The following is a 21,892-nucleotide window of genomic DNA, read 5'->3' as shown; positions in this document are numbered from 1 at the left end:
AGAATAGTTTCATAGGCGAAAGTAAATATGCACTGTTTCTTAAAAAAAAAAAAGCAGGCAAAAAACTGGCAAATGTAACACTGAACGATGTGGACTCAAAAATGCGATCTTTCTGCAAAACTTCAGCAAGAACAGTGCAGCAGTAAGCGCAAGATATTTTTTCGACGACGCTAAGCGAATTTTGCAGGACCCTGTATGTACAGCGTCCATAACAACGACATAGCAACAGTCGTTTTCTTTTTCTTTTGATATAGCCTAGAATAAGCAGCAGTAAGTGTCACTGACCGACTACATAAACTTAGTAGTATTTTTTTTAAAGAGTATTATTTTCATCGGTATTTCGCCGCTAAATGCGTTTCCAGCTGGTGCAGTAAAGTAGCGACCTCTACCGGGACTTTTCCTTTGTTTATTGCTTACCCATTTTCGTTGGCCAATCGCAGGTATCCCGTTAATCCGACATGGCCGCTGTGCCGCTTTCGTAGCTGCTTCATTTATTACGATGAAATGGCCACCCCTGAAAGCACGGCGTTTCCCCGCTGATACTGCGTTCAATCAAGCAAGGGACCGCGGTGTCGCGACTACGGAGCGAAGCCTTCGAGTGTTATGGTGAAGTCGGCGTGGACTCGGTGAAACGAAAGAAAAAACAACGCGACCACCATGTTTCGCAACAAAGGTTGGTTCTCCGGCGGTCTCTGGAAACCGAAGAACCCGCACTCCCTCGAACACCTCAAGTAAGTTTCTTGTCGTGCGGCAGACACCTCGATAACTTGTCGTGTTTGCCTCGACTGCCATTGGCGAGAAGTGCGTCGTGTGTAATCGAGCAGCTTTTGGGGCCATCCCGATGCTACAAAAGTCACGGCGTTTTCGAGGGAGCGCACCCCGTTTTTTTCTTTTCCCTCTATTTGCAATAAACGCGGGGTTGAAAGCCCTGCTTCTCATTTTGATTTTCCTTGTCAAGCAGCCGTGTCGTCTACGCTTTAATAGTTGCGGAATCCTGTGGCAGTTCTTGCGCAGGGACAGCACGGTCGCCCGCTCCACACGCGAACCGAAAGTTCTGACTTCCTACGCGATGTTTGCTTCGTTTGAGGTCGAACTCGGTGGGTGTTGCCCGTGAGCGTCGCCACTCGGACGTGAACGCGTGCGGCGTCCTCAGAATTCGGGAAACGTGTATTTCTCGCACGAATGCGGCAGTACCTGCGTGTTTAAAGTACCTCGCTGCTTTAAAGAAACATTGCGAGCACGACATGAATTGCGCAGTCAGCGAGTGTAATTGTAGCGTGTTGCAAGCGCTCCGTAGTTGCAGGAAAGTGCGTCTTGCAACCTCGGGCGCGGAGGCGCCGGGCCATCGTTCCACGCGTCAGCTGCAGCCGTCTTGTGCATTTCAGCCATTCCGACGCACTCGATGAGGAAATCAACCTTTGACATCCGCGCGACTCAGAGTGGGATAACAGAGCCATTGTGTAGGGACGCATCGCGGCTATCAACTTAAAAGCCCCGTTCCGACGGCGATTAGCGCGCGATAACGGGCTGACAGTCGTTTCGTTTGCGTTAGCGAAAATGCCAAGTTTCTGCGTCCATCACCGTATGCTCTCAGCAGAACTGAGAGCTACTTGTAGGAAGTTCTTTGTAGGCACGCTTTCCCCGTCGCCGGTTTGCTGGGACCGTAATTTGCGGGGGTTTAGCGCACGCAGGGGAGTAAACGAAATAAAGCAAGGTGTATGTTGAGTGTGTACTCACTAATGACTGTCAATCGCAGTTACGCGTTTTCACTACTTCAGCATGGCCTGTTCTGCCGGAAGTTGGGTGTTACTGTACTTGGTAGAGCTTTAGCTTGCCGATGTCTAGCGTCGCGGGTCTCCTGCCCACCAACGCGAAATTGCGTGATTTAGCCACATCACAGGTTTCTCTAGCGTGTGCTTACTCGCCTTGTAAACTGACCACACCCCCTTCTCAAATAGATATATATGACTGTTTAGCTCCCTGGAGGCCTTTCGCTTCAAGATGTTGCTACATAGGTGTGTGTGCTTGCACAGATTGAAAATATCAAATGCATCAGGCACTGAGTGTCAGATGCAGTCCTGTTGACGTTGGAAACGTTAAAGAGGCCACGGAAATTCATATACTGTCCAACTCACTTGCAAGAATACTGCTTACAAAAATATTTCATGTGTGAGAATGAAAAGCCATGACACTGCCAGCTTTGGTATGTGTTCCATGCTAAAACAGCCCGCTTACTAGAATGTTTCCAGGCTAAATTATTGGTTATAAAACTGCATGTGGCTGCTGTGGGCCAGCTTTGAGATAAGCTCCGTGGGATGTCAATGAAAGGGCGAGCCTCAGCGATAACTCTGATGGCAATATAGTAGGGCAGCCTGCACAGGTTGCATCCTTGCAGGAGGCTGTAGAGATTATTCAGTCGCTATGGAGCTTTGTTTCTGTGTAGGACCTGCCGCTAAGCTGTGCGGAGCACTTGGAGGCAAAGAGAAAGATGTCGTCAAGCTTCGCGGGAAGCAAGCAAAGGAGGCATGTTATGGACTTCCTCTGGGACAGTCAAAGTGACATGCTAATACTTTGTGTTAAAATGTTAAAGTTGTTCCTCTTGCATTATTTTATTGCGGGAATTGTCGGTTGTAACAAGGGAAATGGAAGGGTTTGATTTTCGCTAATATATCTGAAGCCTGTTGGCGCTATATGGCCAGCTTTATGTGGTCGCTGTTACAACATTGTAATATAAACCTTAATGCAGCTGAGGAAAGCCATTTTGACATTGTTTATTGTAGATTATGGCAGCCCAGGGATCGAAAATCAAGCATGCTTTACGTACACATGAGTAAAAAAATTTGAATGCCAAAGTAACTGGGGCTAAAGCAGGCTCGTCTCACACTCACGTTGTAAACTGACAATGACATTTAAGACCCCGTGACCAGAGGCGGAGGCTTATCACGCACGCAGCTCATTGTTTACACAACAGCGCGGGCTGGTGGCGATTGTGTGCTAATGCGTTGCATTGTCAACGCTGCCACATTATACGGAGGACAGAGTGCTTTTTATCTGTGAAAACACAACGGTGGTCGGCCAACGGGCTAGGCATAACAACAGAGTGGGGTTCTGCTTTGCAGCAGGACTACACTCCAGTTTGCGAAGTGTTCTTAGACTGAAGTGGTTTTGTCGCTTTGTTGTAAAACTCAAGCGGGTTGTTGTCTTTTTCGTGCATGACTAGTGGTGCCTGGATTGTGAATACTGAAAAGCTAGGGACAGACGAGGGAAGCTCTTCAGACTGGAGCCAATGTTCTGACAAGGAAATTTGTTGGGGTCGTTGGCTGCAGGCTGAGCCCTTCCCATGTTTGACCATTGTTGGTCTGTTTTCAAATCTCCATTCCATCCTCACGTGACCATTATGCCTTGCCTTGGTTGTGCATAAATGTAATGCATCTCTGAACCTGTACTAGGCTACAAGTGTGTACTTTGGTTAGCTGAGATCATAGAACATACCTGCGAGTATTTATCATTTTGTTCTAAAATGTCCCATTTTTAGAGCTTGTTTATGGAAATTGTATTGACACCGATATTACAATTTTCCAGCTGCTTAGGTTAGGACACACATTGTTCTGGCAGAATAGAAATACTATAGTCGGTGACTGATCTGTCATAGGCATATTTTTTTTTGGACTCGTTCATTATGCATACTTACCTGCTTAGCAAGTGACACCAACTTATTGAACAAATGCAAAATCGCAACCGAAATTTTGCCTCTTATGTAATTATTTTATGAATACACTCCATGAGCGAACAGTGGAAAAGTTGCTCTCGTCATACCAATAACACCACCTCAGGGGCTCTGACTTTGCTGGCACAGTGGCTAACAGGGCATCTGTCTGTGTGTTAACTTCTGGCAGTTACTTCCAGTTACTGCCCATCGCCAGAAGTGTTCGGAATTTTGGGCTCGCGGATGCGTACCTTCATCCATAGTTTCACACTAAACATACGAGACACTAAACAAACGAAATATGTATACATACCTGGCACTATAGTGTCTGCATCTGCTCTTGGGCATGGAGGTAGTACATGAAGTTGTGTAAACTTTGCCGCCATTTTGCTTCGAATCACCATCCCGTTTCTTGATAAGCACCACAGTGGCTATAAGTAGCTGTGCCAGTCTGCTGCCGGAAGCAAGGTCGTGGGTTCAAATCCCAACCCCAGTGTTTACATTTCGATAGAGTTGGCATGCAAAACCGCTTGCGTATTATATTCAAGTGCTCGTTAAAGGGCTCGAGGTAGTTGAAATTATTCGGGAGCTCCTACCTACCTTGCACATTGGCATCCATACACGTTGCCTTTGAATGTTAGAACTCCACAATTTTTATTTGATTTGATTTCCCGTTTCCACCCACAGGTTCACAGAATGAGTGGCTAATTGCTCGTGCAATTAGCCACTCATTACACTCTCACTCACTCACGCGCACTTGCACACGTCGGCGCTCACCCACGCTCCTACTCGCATTCACCCACACTCGCTTGCATTCATAGCTGCTTCCATTCACAATCACTGGCACCCACGCTCACGCTCGCGTCGACACTCCCAGTTGGCAACGCTTACTTGCATACACACTCTCGTCTACTTGCACCCGCCGACAGTCATTCGCTTTAACATTAGCATTCACTTACTTGCCATCGCTGTCTTTCGTTAGTACTCTCCGTTCATACTTGCGTTCGTCTTGCACCCTTTGTCACCCACAAATGCTCGCGCCTGTCTTGTGCCTGTGAGTCAAGTTTTGACCGAGTTTAGGGTCAGTGTACTCGTGAGTCAGCACCTTGGATTTGCCGTGTGCCAGTGGTTACTCTTTCACCGTGTAATCACTACCACATTCCAGAACATTCCAAATAAAAATAAGTCTAATATATGAAATCGTCACCTTTCGTGTGTGTGTGTGTGTGTGTGTGTGTGTGTGTGTGTGTGTGTGTGTGTGTGTGTGTGTGTGTGTGTGTGTGTGTGTGTGTGTGTGTGTGTGTGTGTGTGCGCGTTACTGTGCCAGCTGGCATCCAGAGCTAGCTTCAGGCATACTGAGAAGTGCCATGACTTATTTTTGTAGTCAAAATCACTCATCACAATGGAGTACTTGCCAGCGCAAAACACCACACTGCTCTTAAAGAAAATGTTGTGCGACTAACACGGTACAGCTTGACTACGAAGAAAAATACAAGGAGCTGCAGTTTGCTCTCCTGATGAATCCATGCAGTCTTCTAGAATAAAATATTCATGCACTGCCCATCATTCCATCACCGTGGGTGTTGAATAATTGTAGTGTCAAATTTGCCTGCATTATCTTCAGGGGGAACTCTTATGATATTCTCCTCTCAAATGACAGTAGTTCAATAGCCTTTATGCAAATCAACATCTGTGGTGTGGTTAAAGTGCATACATTTCTTTACTTCTTGTAAGACTCTTTTCTCAGCCTCGCACGTTCCTGCACTGAAAGGTTGATGTTCTGTAGACTGCAGCACCGAAATTATCCCCTGCCATTAAGAGTGGCTTGCAACTTCTGCTCGAACTTTCCAGCATATCAGTCCTATCCCATATATTTTTTAAAATACTGCTGCTGGGTTTCCATGTTTTCTCTTGTGGCCTCTTGTGAAAACGATCACTGATAATTTCACTTGTATGGGGGACAAACAGTGCATTCACAAGTATAAAATATTGAAAAACAAAGGATGTAATATAAGAATACTCAGAGTAATTAATACTGACCTGGCTAACATTGCACAGACAGTCACAACAAATGCAAGAAGTAAAGCACTCATTTTTAAGCAATAAGTATGGCGGGAAATATAGAACAGCGACCAATCATTCCAAAAGCAAAAAAAGATGCTTCGGCCCCGCTATAAGAGCCTTGTTCAGCAAGGGGAACAGGCTCCCTTAGTAGAGCTGAAACGTCATTTTTTCCTTTTACAACGATTGGTCGGCGCTCAATATTTCTTGCAATGAATTTTCCCGACCAGATGGGATTCTGTTGAACCGTGGATTCAAGTAATAATTACTTGTGATTTGTCAATTTGAATGTGACATGCTACTATGCAGCAAGTCCTCTCGTGTTGGACATTTAGTCTCGTCCGCAATATGTTCACTCGTCGTACTATTGCTGACATTGGCAGGGTGTGTGGGTTCTCAGCCTGTAAAATGTTTCTATTTCTTACAGAGGTGTTCTCATAAAGAGCAACTAACAACTAACTTTCAGGGAGTACTACAATGTCTGAACCTACGCCCTCCTCCCAATGATTACACCTCTTTTAAGGGTGCTTACTATAACTTTGTTTTGGCTTAGTGGATCTTGTGTTCTCCTGCCAATCGCAATGCCGTGGGTTCGATTCCCAACTGTAGCCGTTGCTTTCCTGCGAGGTTGAAATCAAAAAACACCTTTGTACTGAAATTTTGTTCAATGCTAAAAAAACAAATTCTAGTTGGTTTAAATCAGTCTGGGACCGTCCTCTTCAGCGTCTTTTCGCAAGCCTATGTGTAGCCTTGTAGTGTTACCCAACCAATCAATCACTCAAACCACTCAATCAGCGCTTGAAATAATTTGAGCAGGAAGAGTCTCAAGGACAAAGACACTCTGATGGTATGTTTTGGGGTTGCCTAACAGGTTTCCACGCAAGTCTTGAACACAAGTTGAACAGGAGGCCATGAAGGTTATAAAAGTGTTCTTTGCATTTAGCTCAGATCGACCAACATCCTCTATGCCATAGTGTACCTGTCGGTCATGCATCTGTCGTCTTTTGCTGCCCCAGGTACTTGTACCACCTGCTGTCGAAGAACCAGACGGTCACAGAGCAAAACAAGGGCATCCTGGTGGAGACGCTCCGCTCGATCGCCGAGATCCTCATCTGGGGCGACCAGAATGATAGCACGGTGTTTGAGTGAGTACAGTTCTGAGTATACGCTTGCTTCCAGCATATTGTAAGATTTGTCGGACGATCCCTCCGCTGGCATCCAGTTGTAGGAGTTGTCAGATGATCTCGCCGCTGCCACCATTTGTAAGGGTTGAAGGTCGTAGAGAGGAACTAGGCGTACAGGGTTTATTTAAGGTATTTACATTTTAAACAAGAGATACATTTACACAGTCCAGCGTGACTCTCGAATGGAGCCTGCAAGACGAAGCATACAGCAAACGAGCACAGAGCACAACGATGAGCACGAGCACGCTGTAGCAGCGACAAACAGCTGCTTATAAACACTCCGTTCAACATCATCGTAGGCTAACCGCCTTTTTGGAGGAGGAGGGCTCACACACACACGTACGCACTTTCACTGCCCCCCTCCGAGGGCAGACGACCTTCGCAGTACTCGGAGCTGACCTTCGCAACGTGGCCATCGTAGTGTCCATTGTCTTGCGTCCGCGTAGCCAGGTGGTCACGCCTGACCCCAGCCGGCGCCTCTAGATTCCAGAGCTGCCTTTCTCCTGTAGTCGCCACGTGTGTCAGCAGACTGTGACGAATCCTGGGGCCCCCGCACCGCAAAGCACCCTTTAGGGGGGGGGGGGTGACTCTTCTTGCTGCCGTAGTCCGCAGTTCTCTGAAGTAAGTTCATGGTTGGTTAGCGCTATCCTCGCTAGTTCTCTGAAGGGCGCCCCCACTGCGGGTGGATCAAAACATGTGCAGCTGGCTGAAATAGCTTTGCAGAGCAGTACCCCTGCAGGCCGATCCTAACAATATGCAGGTGGACTGTATCCAAATTAGCATTGTAGAAAGGGGCTGTCATTACCATTCCCATTAAAGTCCAAAGCAATTCTCATTTCAGGAACGTCTGCAAATTACCTTTACATTCCTTCAGTTCCACCACTGTGACACAAAACATAAAAAACAATGCTTTTAAAAGTGACAACCACTCGACAGCTTCGCCAGCGCTAGGAACGTTGGCGATGGGTGTGGGCTGCTAATAACCTTGGCAACATGTGGAGTTCTGTTCTAGACAGTGTGGCAGGAATGGCTTACGAGGGCATTTGCATACTCAAACATGCACGTAGTGTCTCCATTAACCTTGGCACAATCCTGAGAATGCTTTTACTTTTGCTATTTGCTGTGTCTGGTATGTCAGTAGGCACGACATTTCTGCATAGTGTTGTCTGTGTGCTCAGTGGCAAAGAAATGTGAAAATGACACGGATGGCAAGGGTAACTGACCATAACTTGCTTATGCAATGCTCACTCTCTGCTGATTGTTAGCTCACTGGAATGTGCATTGAAGCTGAAATACCCCAATTTTTGGTCATTCCACAGTGCGACCCTGTTGAGGTTTACTCATTTGATGACCTTAGGTCTGTCAGTGGCGGTGTTGTCCATTGATGACGGTGACCCTCGGAGAGGTCAATGGTTGCATTCAGTGACGCGCCAGGGTCATTCAACGCTACCTAGCTGGAGCCTAGCATTGAGTCTAGCTAGCGGTGTGCTTGCACTTCTTAGCACATGTTGGCATTTGTACTGCGACAAGAGATTACGAAGTTGTCGAGAGAAATTTCAACTGAAGTCGCTCCTTTCCCTGCACTGTGGCAGGGATCTCAGAGGTCATGCTTAGCTAGGCCTGCTGGGAACCAGAGCAGGGTGAAACGAAAAGGGTGCCACACACCTGTAAACATCACTGACAGCAACATGCAGATTTATCATTGACAAGATGGGGAAAATGCGAAGCAATCGGCCGTATTACATTTCCTTTTGTATTCACAGGCTCTGTAATTCCCTCTATTATTAGTGATTGACTATTTACAAGGTATAAATGGGGGGAAAGATACCATTGGACATAGATTCCATATTTACAAAGTAGTTGTGTCAATCTTATGCTATATGTCAATTTCTCAGTTTAGCAATTTGTGTTCATCAAAATTGATGTTTGGGGCAATTTGAAGCACTTATCTATCAACTTCAGTTTTTACTTTTATAGTGTCCTTTTAATTTTCTTCATTGATATTTACATCAATTTCTTGGTTAGGTAGATCTCTGCTCTCGTTAAAATCAATGCTTTAGGCGTTTCCAAGCATTTATCTATCACTTCAGCTTTAACTTCATTTGTTTGCCTTTATGGCATCTCTTTTAATCTTTGCTGATGCATCGTCTTCATCGGCGCCTAGCAGCCACACAGGGCGAAGTGCAGTAGGTATTGCCTCGTTCACAGAAGTCTCCAGTTATCTGTACGACTTGGATAATGTTGACTTTTGAGGGTAGGAGCTTATCTAAGCTCTTTGTGATAATTAATAGTGGTAGGCACAAGGGCGCCTTTTATCTTCCTGGACGGTAATGCGGGACACCTTTGAGTTGCATGAACTCGCACTCCAACGTGCAAGCTTCGTGCATTACGGTGTAAGCTGTCGGATACGTCAGCCCAGTCAGAAAAAGACCAAGGGCAGATCTAGGGTAGCTGTGGGTGTGCAAATATTTAATATTTCGACTACGACTCAAATGATCCTTGCTATTTCATTTGTATTTGATTAGAGAGTTCGCTATTAGAAGTGGTCAACTAGTTTTGGTTTGATCATAAGGGATAACAACGCTTATGGAGGTCTGAGGGGGGGGAGAAGGAATGATGCGAAGTGTAATGCGCTCCAAATGACTCCACTGCAGGCCAGTTACAGCTGCGGGCTACAGAAAGGCACCAGTTCTATTAGTGATTGCATAAAGCAACCAACTCTGGTGCAGCAACTTTTAGTCATTCAATAAGAACGCCCCACTTTTACGCGGCCTATCAACATGTTGCCACGATTTAAGCAAAGCAATTTCTTCTCTGGCCAATCTCATCCCAATGGCATTTCTTTAAGCCGCCAGGCATCACTGCAGTAATACACTTCGCTCCTTTTCAATGAACACAACACTGTACATGTGTGTTGTAATGTGCTGTTCTTTGCTTCATTACTTTCACTTGCATTGCGCACCAGACAACTGAAAGAAGTTTACGAATGGCCCACTTGACTGTATGTACAGTTGCGAATGGCATCGCATTCATGTGTCAGTGTATGTAAGCCATTTTCAACGTTGGTTCACACGGATTATAAATGAAAAAAATGTTTGATATTTAGTTTGATATCCAAAAGTAGCTTTTTTTGCACATTCGAAATCAGTTTAGTTAGGAAATTTCAGTATTCGAACACCCTTCAGGGTCACAGACCGTAAGGGAAATGGGGGTGGGAAGGGCACTTAAAAACAAATCATGGATGTGGAGTCGCTGTACAGTCAATTTTGTCAGCGCACAAATTTTGTGCGCTACGTAAAAGATGATAAAGCTATTATCAATTCAGTCATGTCAGAAAATGCCAGCATGTCTTGGTGGTCGACTGTTGCGGCTATGCTAAACGGCCCTGCGGCTAAACATGCAACGTTTGCCAAAAAAAAAGTGAATTTATTCATAAGTCAGGTGTACAAACAGAAGTATGCCACTGCACTAGAAAGTTCGCAATGCAAAATTTGGACTGCAGTTTTCGATTTCAAGTTGCATTTGTAGGTGAAGAAAATGGACCTTTATTGCAAAATTCCTGGTCCGTATACTCTTCCTTGGGGGAGTTCAATATAGAAAATGAGTTTTTCATATAGGAGAAGGCAGTGGCTGTACTAACAATAACATCCCTTCCACTTTTCAGTGGCTTCGTCTTTTTTTGTTGTTTTTTTCATTCTACTTGCTTGACCACGATGCATACACAACCTGTGTGCATGTGCTTATACATGTAATGTCCTTGACTTCAGGTCATGAATAAACTAGTTGAGAGTACCAGTTGCTTTTTTTTATCCTTTCTATGTGAACACGTTAGTCTTCCGCTATATGTATTGCTATGTGAGCTCGATTGGCTCAACTTTGGGAAAGGATCATCTAGTTCGAGGATTGAAACACATTGTTTTTTATAATTTCAAGTTGTAAATCCCCCATGGCTAGATTAGTCTGCATGACTGGGCTCAGTGTAACTGTTAAGCCAGTTCTATTTTATTTTATATGCTTTTTTATTCCTTTTGCACACCTGTACACCTGTGCTTCTGTGCAACATGTGTGATCTGGTTGCGATGACGGCACAGCTGGAATGAACACGAAAGCTGCGGAAAAAAATAAAACGCCAACAAGGAGGAACAGTTCTACGATGCTGCTTTCCTTCCTCTTGGCAGTCGGGGATGTTGAACTAGCAGCTTTTATGAAACTGAATGAATTCTTTTTCCTCTGCCGTGTTGACGTGTCTGCTGCTGTTTCGGCGAGTCTCATTGATATCCCTCATTGCTTTAGAAATTGGTTTGTCTGCTATTATTGCCCAGCTTAGGTGACATCCTTGGAAAGCAGCTTGATACCCACCACAAGTACCAGAGGCGCGATTGATCACATGTTGTGAGAAGGTATACAAAATTTGAAATTTGGAAGATGTGTATCATAATTTAGCACACATCATCCCCTACTCGCTTTCATGGGCTGCGAATTGTCTACAAACTGCCAGAGTTGCCCTAACCATCGAAGATCTAGTCCCAGTAGACACACACTTAGTATGTGTATACACTTTTGTCAAATGTATCATAATGTACTGTAACAGGGAAGTATAGAAGTCTAACTGATAGTCATCAGAGATTAACTCTGCAACGTCACTTACGAAGCACCCGACTTGCCCTAAATGTCATTCACGATAGGCATGGTATATAAAAACTTAAGAATTGTGTCATAATGTGCCATGACACTGAAATGCTATCGCATTCCACAACACAATTTTTATTTCTCTCTCTCCTGCGCAGTTTCTTCCTGGAGAAGAACATGCTGTCCTTCTTCCTGAAGATCATGAAGCAGAAGTGCGGCCGCTACGTGTGCGTCCAGCTGCTGCAGACGCTCAACATCCTCTTCGAGAACATCCGCAACGAGACGTCGCTATGTGAGCCCTCAGCCTGTCACTTGCTGTTTCTTCGAACAAGTTTTGTGAAGCACTGTGTTGCTCGTGATGCGAGATTTCGATAGCATAGGCATTTTCAGTGGGGAGCTCCTCACCTTAATGCCCTCTAGACAGTTGCGAGCCCCGAATGAGCACCTATTTGAAAGGGGCTATGTTCAGTGACTACCTGAAGATGCATTTACACCGGTGTATTCACAAAGGCAATACACCGGTGTAAAACCAGTGTAAAAGGACCGACCTCTACGTGTGATCAGAGTAGCTCGCAGTGAGCGATGTTAACACCGGCACGCACAACCTGGCTGTCGCCACATCAAAAAGTCTAGGGATTGACTCCAGTTGCGTCTGCACGCATTGGCATTGCCTTGTAAAATGAGCGTTGGCGTATACAGACACCCTGCTCCTGTGCCGCTGATGGGTTCAGTAGGTTTCCAGCAGCAGTTACGTGCCTGAAAAATGGAGTAGCGACCGACTGACCCAATAAGATTCGCTTTTCAGTCAAAGTGACCATTTGTGACCAGTTTCTTGGTGACCAGCTTGTTTGTGCAACCTCTGCAAGTCGTTGGGGGGAATGAACCCTTAGCATAGAGTAAAAGCTCGGCCCATAAGCCGCACCGCTCTATTCCCACTGCCTGTGCATACCCACACCTGCCAGCCGTCACGAATTTTGTGTCAACTTTACGAATTTGGGCTCGTTCTTAAATTCTATGAATGTTGTGTCATGTTTTACAAAAATAGCTTCTGTTATTTCTGATAAATACGTCACGTTCTGTAACCTGTTTGCAATGTTGTCAATATTTTCTTTTTTTTGTCTACCTTGGTTAGACCTGTGAAGGGTCTGCAGTATGTGATTGAATAATTAAGAAATAAAAAGGTGACAGTGATACCATTCATTAATTTAGAAAACTTATTTCTAGTGCTTGTTGCAGGTCCAGTGAATTACTATAATAGGCAGCTGTGTTGCGGCCCTCCTCTCTCTTTTTTTTTTGCAACTGTACTTGAAAGTAATGTGGAAATTATAGTTTAGGTTTGGCTGCTAAAAATTTTTTCTTCATGCCATAATTGCTTGATGCCCATCGCTTTCCATTATATCAAGTGAACCGAGTGCATAAAATTAATGACCTGAGAGGAAGAACATTTATATTTCCTTTTTTTATTATTATTATTTCAGATTACCTCTTGTCCAACAACCACGTCAACTCTATCATTGTCCATAAGTTTGACTTTTCTGATGAAGAGGTGAGCTCCAAATTTTTTTTCTTGCAGTTTGCAACAGAAAGTTGCATCGCTCAAGTAAATTTTTTTTCTCCTCGCGCATGAATGTAAAAGTGTTTTACAATCGAGCTCTGTATGAGTTTAACCCAACCATTATGTGCTTGTGATTTTTTTTTTTTGCTTTTATCCTAGGTGATGGCTTACTACATATCATTCCTGAAGACCCTATCCCTCAAGCTCAACAACCACACCATCCACTTTTTCTACAATGAGGTGAGGAAATGCAGTGCATTCAAAACACTTTCAAATGCCCTTGAACACCGAAATTTTTGTTTTCAAAGCCCTTAAAGACCCTTAAACTTGTTCAAGAGCTTGTTGAACAGTTAGCTTGAATGTAATTTTTGGCTAAGCATATTTACTGGCATATCATTTTGGTTCTTCATGTTTTTAGTAGTAAATCTCGGAGGCAACATCCATTCACTACCACTGAAACAATTCACACAAGCTCGTTTATAAATGTTTGTATGTTTGTTGTTCATCCGACTCCTGCAGTAGCCTCATTGAGGCTGTGGTATGTATAAATAAAAAAATAAAGTTAAAGTCCTGTCCTTGAAGGCCTAGAAAAAAAATCCTTCACAGATGTATGGTTACACTGGAAGCATAGCGCGGGAAGGACGGTCAACAAAGACAGGACAGGACAGACAGGTCCTGTCTTTGTCAGTCATCCTTCCCACGCTATGCTTCCAGTGTAACTATATATTAGCAACCAGCCCAAGCCTATACTCTTCAACAAATGTATGCCAATGTGACAACTGACGCATCAGACAGCGAAGCTGTACGAGTGGTTTGTCACAACCTTCGTTACTACTAGATGTCTGTTTGCTGACCGCATTGCTGCTGCATTCAAGCGCAGTCGTGGCTGACTGTTCTTAGTGACGGTCTCTCGCCACGCTGTCAACTTTCACTGTGCAGCCTGCATCAGAGCCGTCACTAACAACAGCCACGACCACACTCTAATGCAGCAGCAAAGCTGCGTTGCTTCGTGAAGGTGGCAGCCTTCACCACCACAGCCATATAAACTCTAGACCAGCCTTCGAGGTAAAGCCAATAAAAGGCAACATTGAAACAAAGAAATAAAAAGATTACTGGCTAAAAAGACCCACACAGATAAATTGGCTACTTGATTGAGCTATATGCAAGAGAAATTTTATTTTATGATCATTAATAACTATGCTTCAAAGCGAAAATTCAGGACTCTGGCTCTTCTATGATGGACATATCATACTGGCCTCGCCATCACACACCACCACATGAGAATGGCTGTGGCACTCCCTTAACAGCTTCGCCATAGAATACGGGGAAGTCTCAGAGCACCCAAAATAATGTACTGTAATAGCTTTCCTACTAACGAATAGATAAATTTCCAAATGGAATACGAGTATTTGAATACAACTACCGTTGAGTATTGAACCGACTACTGAATATTTTAGCAAAGCAGGAAGTGTTCATATGGGAGCAGAAAATTGCGACGTTCATGTGCTTGCTTCAGCTTGTTTGGTCGTCTGCTGGGCTCCTACTCATTGCATGTCCCAATGTAGCAGCATCATAAGAAGACCGAGCAAGCTGGAGCATGTTGTACGCAGCTTACAAGATTACAAGACAAAATTTGAATGTACTATGCTTGTAAGAAATATTGGACATAACGAAAGTACTTTCGTGCCAGCTGCGTTTGAAGAGGTTCTACTGTATTGTAGCGACATTTATCGCACATTTGGTGACGTTGGCCAGTTAGCAACTTGCCTCAAACCTCCTGCATCTATTGATTGGCGGCAACCATCACTGGAACGTCCTGTGTACCCTCTTGCAGCACACCAACGACTTCCCTTTGTACACTGAGGCCATCAAGTTCTTCAACCACAGCGAGAGTATGGTGCGCATTGCGGTCCGTACCCTCACCCTGAACGTCTTCAAAGGTGAGGCTGTGGTACGCTCTTGCACCGCGCCGATGCCATTGCTTCCACGTTGAGTAGTTCATTTGTTGTCAGCTGCTTTTGTGAAAGCTAGTTCGCTCGTATGTGTATTAAGAAGCAGTTCCACTTCCTTAGAGGCTGGCTGTGAATTTGGACGATTTGTCCTAATGTTACAAAAACGCAAGCTTATTCAATGACCTTGTGAGCCTGACTTTTGTTAGGGTCCCTGGACTGATCTAGACGGGCAGTTTCGGTTGTCGCACACTTGCGTCTTGTGCTTCAACACATGTATGACAGTAAGTAAACAAGCTGCAAAAAAGGAAATCGAACCCTTCCTTGCTTGTTTTAAACGTATGAAGTCTTTGTATGGGAGGCAGTGATCAGGATCCTTAAGGCATAACATAATTTAGTCTAGGTTGATGCACCTTCTAGGGATAAAGACAAACAGTAGATGGACTATATTGGTGAAGTTAACATTGACTGCTACTTGGGGTGAAATGAGGGAATGCACGCTGTTGTAGCTTTGCAACATTGATGCGTGGTTACTGGAAGTTAGCGTGGTGTTAGCGCACATGCAAAACGAACAGAAAGGACAATACAAAACAAGTGTCAACTTGCAACTGAAGAAACGAATTGAAAAGGAAGCACTTAAAACATTTAGAAAGAGCCTGCCACAAGGATTCAGACCCTTAGTTAGACGGTATTCACATGAGCGAGAAATCCATCTGTCTTGCTGCAATGCAAAGCGCAGCACGCGACCACAACGCCGTGCCTTCGTTGGGTGGCATGGCTCCTCCGAGATCCCCGCAGAGGCAGGGAGGCGTTCGCTCGAGAGCCACAAAGGCTCCCCCATCGCTCGGGGAGGGAGAAGTGTCCAGTCTTTGTGCGCGCATCTGCAGCAGCATGCAACCTTGATGCTCGTAGGGGGAGAGGGAGGCTTACCAGAAATGGCGTCGTGGGTGGCCCCGTACCACGTTACGATGTTCCTCCCACATCCCTCGGGAATTCCTCCCCCATCGGAATACCACTTTAGCAAGTGCTGAAGATGTGTGCAAGGAGAAACCAAAGCCACCTAGCCAGCAAAACAACGAAACAAAACCAGTAGTTAGTATCTGTTATGGCCTTTGTGTTACTTTGGGATGCTATGCCCAGTCAACAAATAAATAAATCATAAGCAGTGGCTGTTAGCCCTGCTTTGTTTGCATAACCACCCCTCGCAGTCGGGACAGTCAATGGTCAAAGCATTTCACATCTGGAAGAGGGAAGTTGACTATCCATGCATTGGTCGTTCGTACGGAACAAAAGTTTATTCACCTTCATAATGCGTGAGCACCTTGCTTGATGTAGTTTTTTGTCTTGTGTTGTTCCTTTTGTTCCTTCTTTTTTCGGTTTGCTTTTGTTGTGCTTGTGGCATTGGTACTTCTTTTGCTGGTGTGGGTGTTGCGTTGTGCATACTTTTCGGTGAACTTTTCTTTCGGTGAGTTCTTTGCTGCATTCGGTGCTACTAAGCACACTCTCTGTCCTTGCTTCGGAACTTCTTGTCTCTCGCATCCTGTATAGAAGGTAAGGAGTCAGCGCAGAAGCGGTGCAGCCTATAGTGTACTTGCATCACGATTCATAACGCAGACATAAACCAGCAATGAGACGAAAGAAGTTTGTCAAGGTTGGCAGCTTTTCATTGTCTGTGATTGTCTAGCTGCTCAGATTTGTGCAGATCTTCCTGAACTGCACAGTGGTGCGAGTTAACGCTTGCAGTCCTCTCTGTTCGTGCTATACTTGAACGAAAAAACAAGTCAAAAACACAAAGGACAAGAGAAGAGGCTCACACCACAACGACTGGACTATCAACTGAGCTTTATTAGAATCCGTGTAGTCCCAGCAAGGCCAGCAGAGCATGCGCAACTTTGTCCTTTGTGTTTTTGACTGGTTTTTTCGTTCAAGTATGTACCAACTGGCCCAGATTTCAACCCTTCTGCGTGCTATACTTGTTCTAGTGTCACGCTGTTTTCCACCGACTGCCAATCTGTACCGCCTAACCTGACCGTCTGATATTCTTAATGTTCTTGCATTTGTGTAGATAGTATTCAAACTAGTTAGTTCGCAGTTAGAACTAAGTTTTACAGCTGAACTGCAGACGACGGACAGGAGGTTGTCCTGAGCCGGTGTATTGTATGGATTCCTCTTAGTCGATTCTTTTGCTTTCATATCATCCACCATTCACAACTTGCTAATTCCAGTGTTAACGTTGGCAGTATGTTGCTCAGACCATAGACAAAACGCGAAAATGGATTGCGTTGGGGTAGAATAGTTATATTGTTCTGGCTCTAGACGCTCTTTGTGTCTGTTGTCTGCTGTTCAACCGTCAAACACGACTCAAAACGTTTGCTTAGCCACACTCTTAGTCGACAGGCAGCTCAGGGCGACCTCCTTTTTTTGGAATCCATCCCATTGCAGAAGCTAATGCCAGCAGGCCCGAAGGCATGCTGCAGTCCAAACATAAGAGAAAAAACGGACGTGGTAAGCATAAAACCGACTGCTCGTGCAAAGCAGACGCAAATTGCTGTTGTACCTTCTGTTGGGTGTCTCACCACTTGTTGAAATGATGACCACACACATACACACGCACATGCTGCATGACCCCTGCGAGTTCATTTTGTGTCTTTGTGGTTTTGGCAGATAACGTGGGGAGCTTGCAGGCTGTTGAGGCTTCACTTCTTTGCTGCCAGGGGCCGCTGCTCGCAGTGTATGTGTATTACACATTGCTGTTGCATCTTTTGTTGTGCGTTTCATCACTGTAATTGTGAGGGCACAATTTTTTCGCATGACCCCAATAGGCTCATTGTCTTGATGTTTTGACAGAAACTGGGCACTTTTGTTTGTGTATATTTGGCTTTTTGTTTGTCTCCCTTAAATGGGAAATGTCTTAATGAAGCTGTTTGCATGTTTTGTTTGCTACATTTCGTTGCCTTTCAAGCGACGTTACAGTATTATGAAAACAATTCGCTAGATGCATTTTTCCAACCACTCGTAAAAATAAGTGTGGAAGTTATTAATAACCACTTCAAGTGACACTTCGGGTAATCATATTGTATATAAAAAATAGCTATATATTTGGAATGAATGCAGCTGAGGGACATTAGTTACCTAATTGACATTTTTTTTTAGTTAAATAGACTTTGAAGATCATAATCAGTCACTTTTTATACACTCATGCCATTGTATAGCTCGTTTTCTTTTTCTGACAGTCTCAATAAAGATTGTACCAGGGTTGCATTTAACAAAATTCTGTGTTGACATTAGAAGCAAAATGAAGTAAATGTTTGGGGCATGACTTGTGACGTAGAGGGTGAACAATTGCTATCATTGCTTTCTAGCCATATGCATTACCCCACATTACTTTTTATAGTAGGTCCAGAAATGTTTTCTATGGCATTTAGGCACAGTTGCGAAACTTGAAGGCCCTCGAAACGAAGCACAGATTGTATTAAGATTAAGATTGTCATATTAAGACATGATGTATTGTCTTAATACGATTTCATTTAGGCATACATGTCCTAGGATTTACAATGTATTTGGTGAAATTGATTTATTCCCGTATGTCCGTAATAATGTATACATGAGGAATTACATATAAGCACCCCGTAATTCTCAGCACACCATATACTATATACCGTATATACTATACTATACACCATATATTAGCCATGCACAAGTAAAGGGTTCTGTACCAAGTGTGGATATTTCAATTCTCTTCAGTCATAGATCTTAGGCACCTGCATTTAGGCTGAAGGCTTGAGATTTTGAGAAAAGGTGGGCTGCTTAAGTTCTGGTAAATGTGGTAATTTCTGTACTGTGGGAGTTGTAATGCTGTTTGTGTGCCTGTGGAAAAAAAGAGTCTCATCTGGTTTCCAGGTAGGTTTACACGGCTTTGTATAGGGTTTCGAAATCTGCTTGAAGCAAGCATCCCCGAATCAAGTAATCACGGCACAGTTGTCTTTGTGTACCCACAAATGGGCACTCTTGACCTGTTGTGTTCTTGTTGCATCGCGGAGACCATAAAGTAACAAGAGACAATGTTGTGGCATGAAACACTGTAATGATGCAATCACAAGTAAGGGGAATGCAGGAGTGACAGCTCAATTGCTTTGACAAAGGAGGTTTCTTTCAGAAACAAGGCAGATTCCACCTCAATGCAGACATGAATGGTGAACTGCGTCATATGAATATTGGTAATGAACGAACCTAGTAGCGTGATTCTGGACAGATTCCAAGTGCATCGATGAGATATGCCTGATGTAAGTTCCAGATGGCAGATGTATATTCCAATTTCAATTGAACAAGCAATTTGTAGGCAAGGAATGTGATGTTCTATGGGGCCTGACAGCTCCAGGAAACACAGGGTCTTATCAACAGGTGGTATGATGTTTATTAATGTGCGTATGCCAGCACAGGTCATTGGACATAGTGATGTGGGATTTATTAATGGGAAGCACTTTCACCCAAGGAGCGAGCACCTGTCTCGTGAATAATTTTTCTGCTGTTTCTCTGTCATACTTTCCAGTAAAAGATGAATATCGACCAGCTAGCCCACCCGTCACTACTGCTAAGTTTATTGGTGAATGGCATTGTCATGCGACCTCAGCAATGCTGATTGTGCAACCAAAGTACAGGGCTGGCATGTGCACGATTGTGATCACACCCGTGACTCTGTATGCACTTTCAATGTTCCTGTTATTTAAAGATGGAAGGTCCTGCACTGCACCCGAAATCCCGACACTGGGGAGCACTTGCATACTGGTGACAGTGTTTTGGTGGCACTGCTTTTAATTATGACAGTACTGTGAACTGCATCATTTGGTGCGAAATTGATGCTTTGTGCAGGGTTGTGAAGTTGCATTGCAGAGTTGTTATCGACACTTTGGAGTGCGTCCCAATTGGGACACCCAGACTGGACAAAATTGATACGTTTAACATTGCTGGGAACTCTTAATACGGGGATGTTATCTGCCTCGTAACAACTCTCCCGGCTTGTCTGAGAGGCTCCTGAATTCCTGCCCATCCTCCAGACTATATGGATGCTGCCATAAATCTCTCCCAAAACACTGCCCAATCCCACCACAAGAAAAGAAAAAAAAAATTGAACGACACTTAAGCTTCATCTTTAAGAGTAAAATGTGATAGCATTTGAAGATTTCTAACTGCTTCTCGCGCTTCGCGGCAAATACAGCTTATGTAACCGTAATGTTTACCAGGAAATGCTGGCGGTGAACGTTATGCACAAAAGCAAGCTTTCTGGTAAAAACACTGCCTCTTTCATGGGCCGATCGCGGAGGTAGTGTACAGTTGCGCCAAAAAATTACATAATTTCAGGTTTCTATTATTGTTTTGCACTTTCAATATTTAAGTCTGAGAAGATCTAACATAAAAGGCGCGTGCTGTCGGTGTTTTGTTTCGTGACATTTGTTTGCGGGCTGTCATTCTCAAAATTCTGAGGAATAACTTTGTCAGGAATGTAAGACAACCTTAGTGATAGAATGGCGTGGCAATATAACCTGCATATACCGCACGTCACATAGCAAAGTGTGGCATATACATATACCTAAATATATACTGAAATTTTCCCTTACGGGCAACTCCCTCGATGCCAGTTTTTCTGCGACATGGGGCCCTTAACACTATCGTGTTAAAACTGGGTTATGCAGCACAGACACATCATAATTGTCATTATGTTCGAGGTAGCTAGCTGAAGTTAGATCCAAGCTATTTCTATGCAGACAGTGTAGGCCTAACTCATGAACTAGACATGCATTGAGTGTGCATGAGGCTGAGGTCCAATATAATGGCAGGTTTTGTCAAATTAGCTTCGCCGCATTGCGGAAGTGTTATGCAGTGAAGCATATTGAAAGTGGAAAGGGGCCGCTGTGACGGGACATGGTATGTGTTCTGTCTTTGTATGTCCATGCATGCACAGTCTCCGCTCGCAGTAAGAGTGCAGAGACGTCTAATAACCGCACAGGCAGTCATTCAGAGCTCTTTCTGATGTTGCTGTGGTCCACAAAAAAACTGAAAAAAAAATTTTTTCTCTCTCTGGACAAATCTCTCGAATTTCGACGTCCCCAAGTTGGCAGGTATCCTAACGGCCCTGAATTGTGATAACAACTACTATAGAGGACAATATTGTGATAACAGGCCTGTACTGTTTAGAAGCTGTTATCACAGTATATTGCTGTTAATAAGACAGTAGTAATTGGATATCACTGGGAGAGGCCTTCATCCTGCAATGGAAATGAAAGTAGACAGATGATAATGGTAATGATGCTTGTGATTTCACGGCAACGTAAAAAAAGATCAGTTTTGCCCAGCCTGCATGTCTTAATGGATCTTGTTCACTGCATTGTGATAGCAGCACCCCCTCTGAAGCGCTGTTATCATTATAGCAGCTCTGTGTTGTCTTCTATCACAACATAGGGTTGTTGTGTTCAGTCCTGTATTGGAATTTTACAGCCCTCTGTAACATATCAATGTTGTCCAATCTGGGTGTCCTAAGTGCAGTTTATCGATAGACATCTCGACTGGTAAAACGTTTATTCAGGGTTGTGAAATAATACAGTACTGTTACCACAACAGCCCTTTATTGCATAACAGGCCCTATACAAGACTGTAGTCACTGTTATGAACTGCATCAGTTGGGGACATTCAGACAACAGAACAGATGCTTTGCTGGGCTGTGAAGTGTACTAAAAATTTATGGATCCTAATTTTGTAAAACTTGCACAAACGGAGTATAAAGATTGAACATTAGCTATAAACTGATGCATTA

The 21,892-nt window shown here is 44.1% G+C and overlaps 1 protein-coding gene across 2 annotated transcripts in view; it reads left to right on the top strand.

Moving 5' to 3' along the window:
- Positions 1-82: 82 nt before the first annotated feature.
- Positions 83-21,892, top strand: part of ema (C-type lectin domain containing ema) — a 78,616-nt gene continuing 56,806 nt past the window's right edge. The window contains exons 1-7 of one of the 2 annotated variants that reach the window (XM_050176594.3): positions 83-731; positions 6,784-6,912; positions 11,739-11,872; positions 13,059-13,126; positions 13,295-13,375; positions 14,970-15,075; positions 17,527-17,589. In XM_050176594.3, the coding sequence (XP_050032551.2) occupies positions 658-731; positions 6,784-6,912; positions 11,739-11,872; positions 13,059-13,126; positions 13,295-13,375; positions 14,970-15,075; positions 17,527-17,589 (655 nt within the window). In that variant the 5' untranslated portion in view covers positions 83-657. The remainder of the gene's footprint in view (positions 732-6,783; positions 6,913-11,738; positions 11,873-13,058; positions 13,127-13,294; positions 13,376-14,969; positions 15,076-17,526; positions 17,590-21,892) is intronic. The other variant, XM_050176595.3, reaches the window with a different exon arrangement.

This window comes from Dermacentor andersoni, chromosome 8 (assembly GCF_023375885.2).
Source record: "Dermacentor andersoni chromosome 8, qqDerAnde1_hic_scaffold, whole genome shotgun sequence".
In the NCBI taxonomy this organism is placed as follows: domain Eukaryota; kingdom Metazoa; phylum Arthropoda; class Arachnida; order Ixodida; family Ixodidae; genus Dermacentor; species Dermacentor andersoni.
The sequence above is the reverse complement of the archived record's forward strand: the minus strand, read 5'-3'. Positions and strand labels throughout refer to the sequence as shown.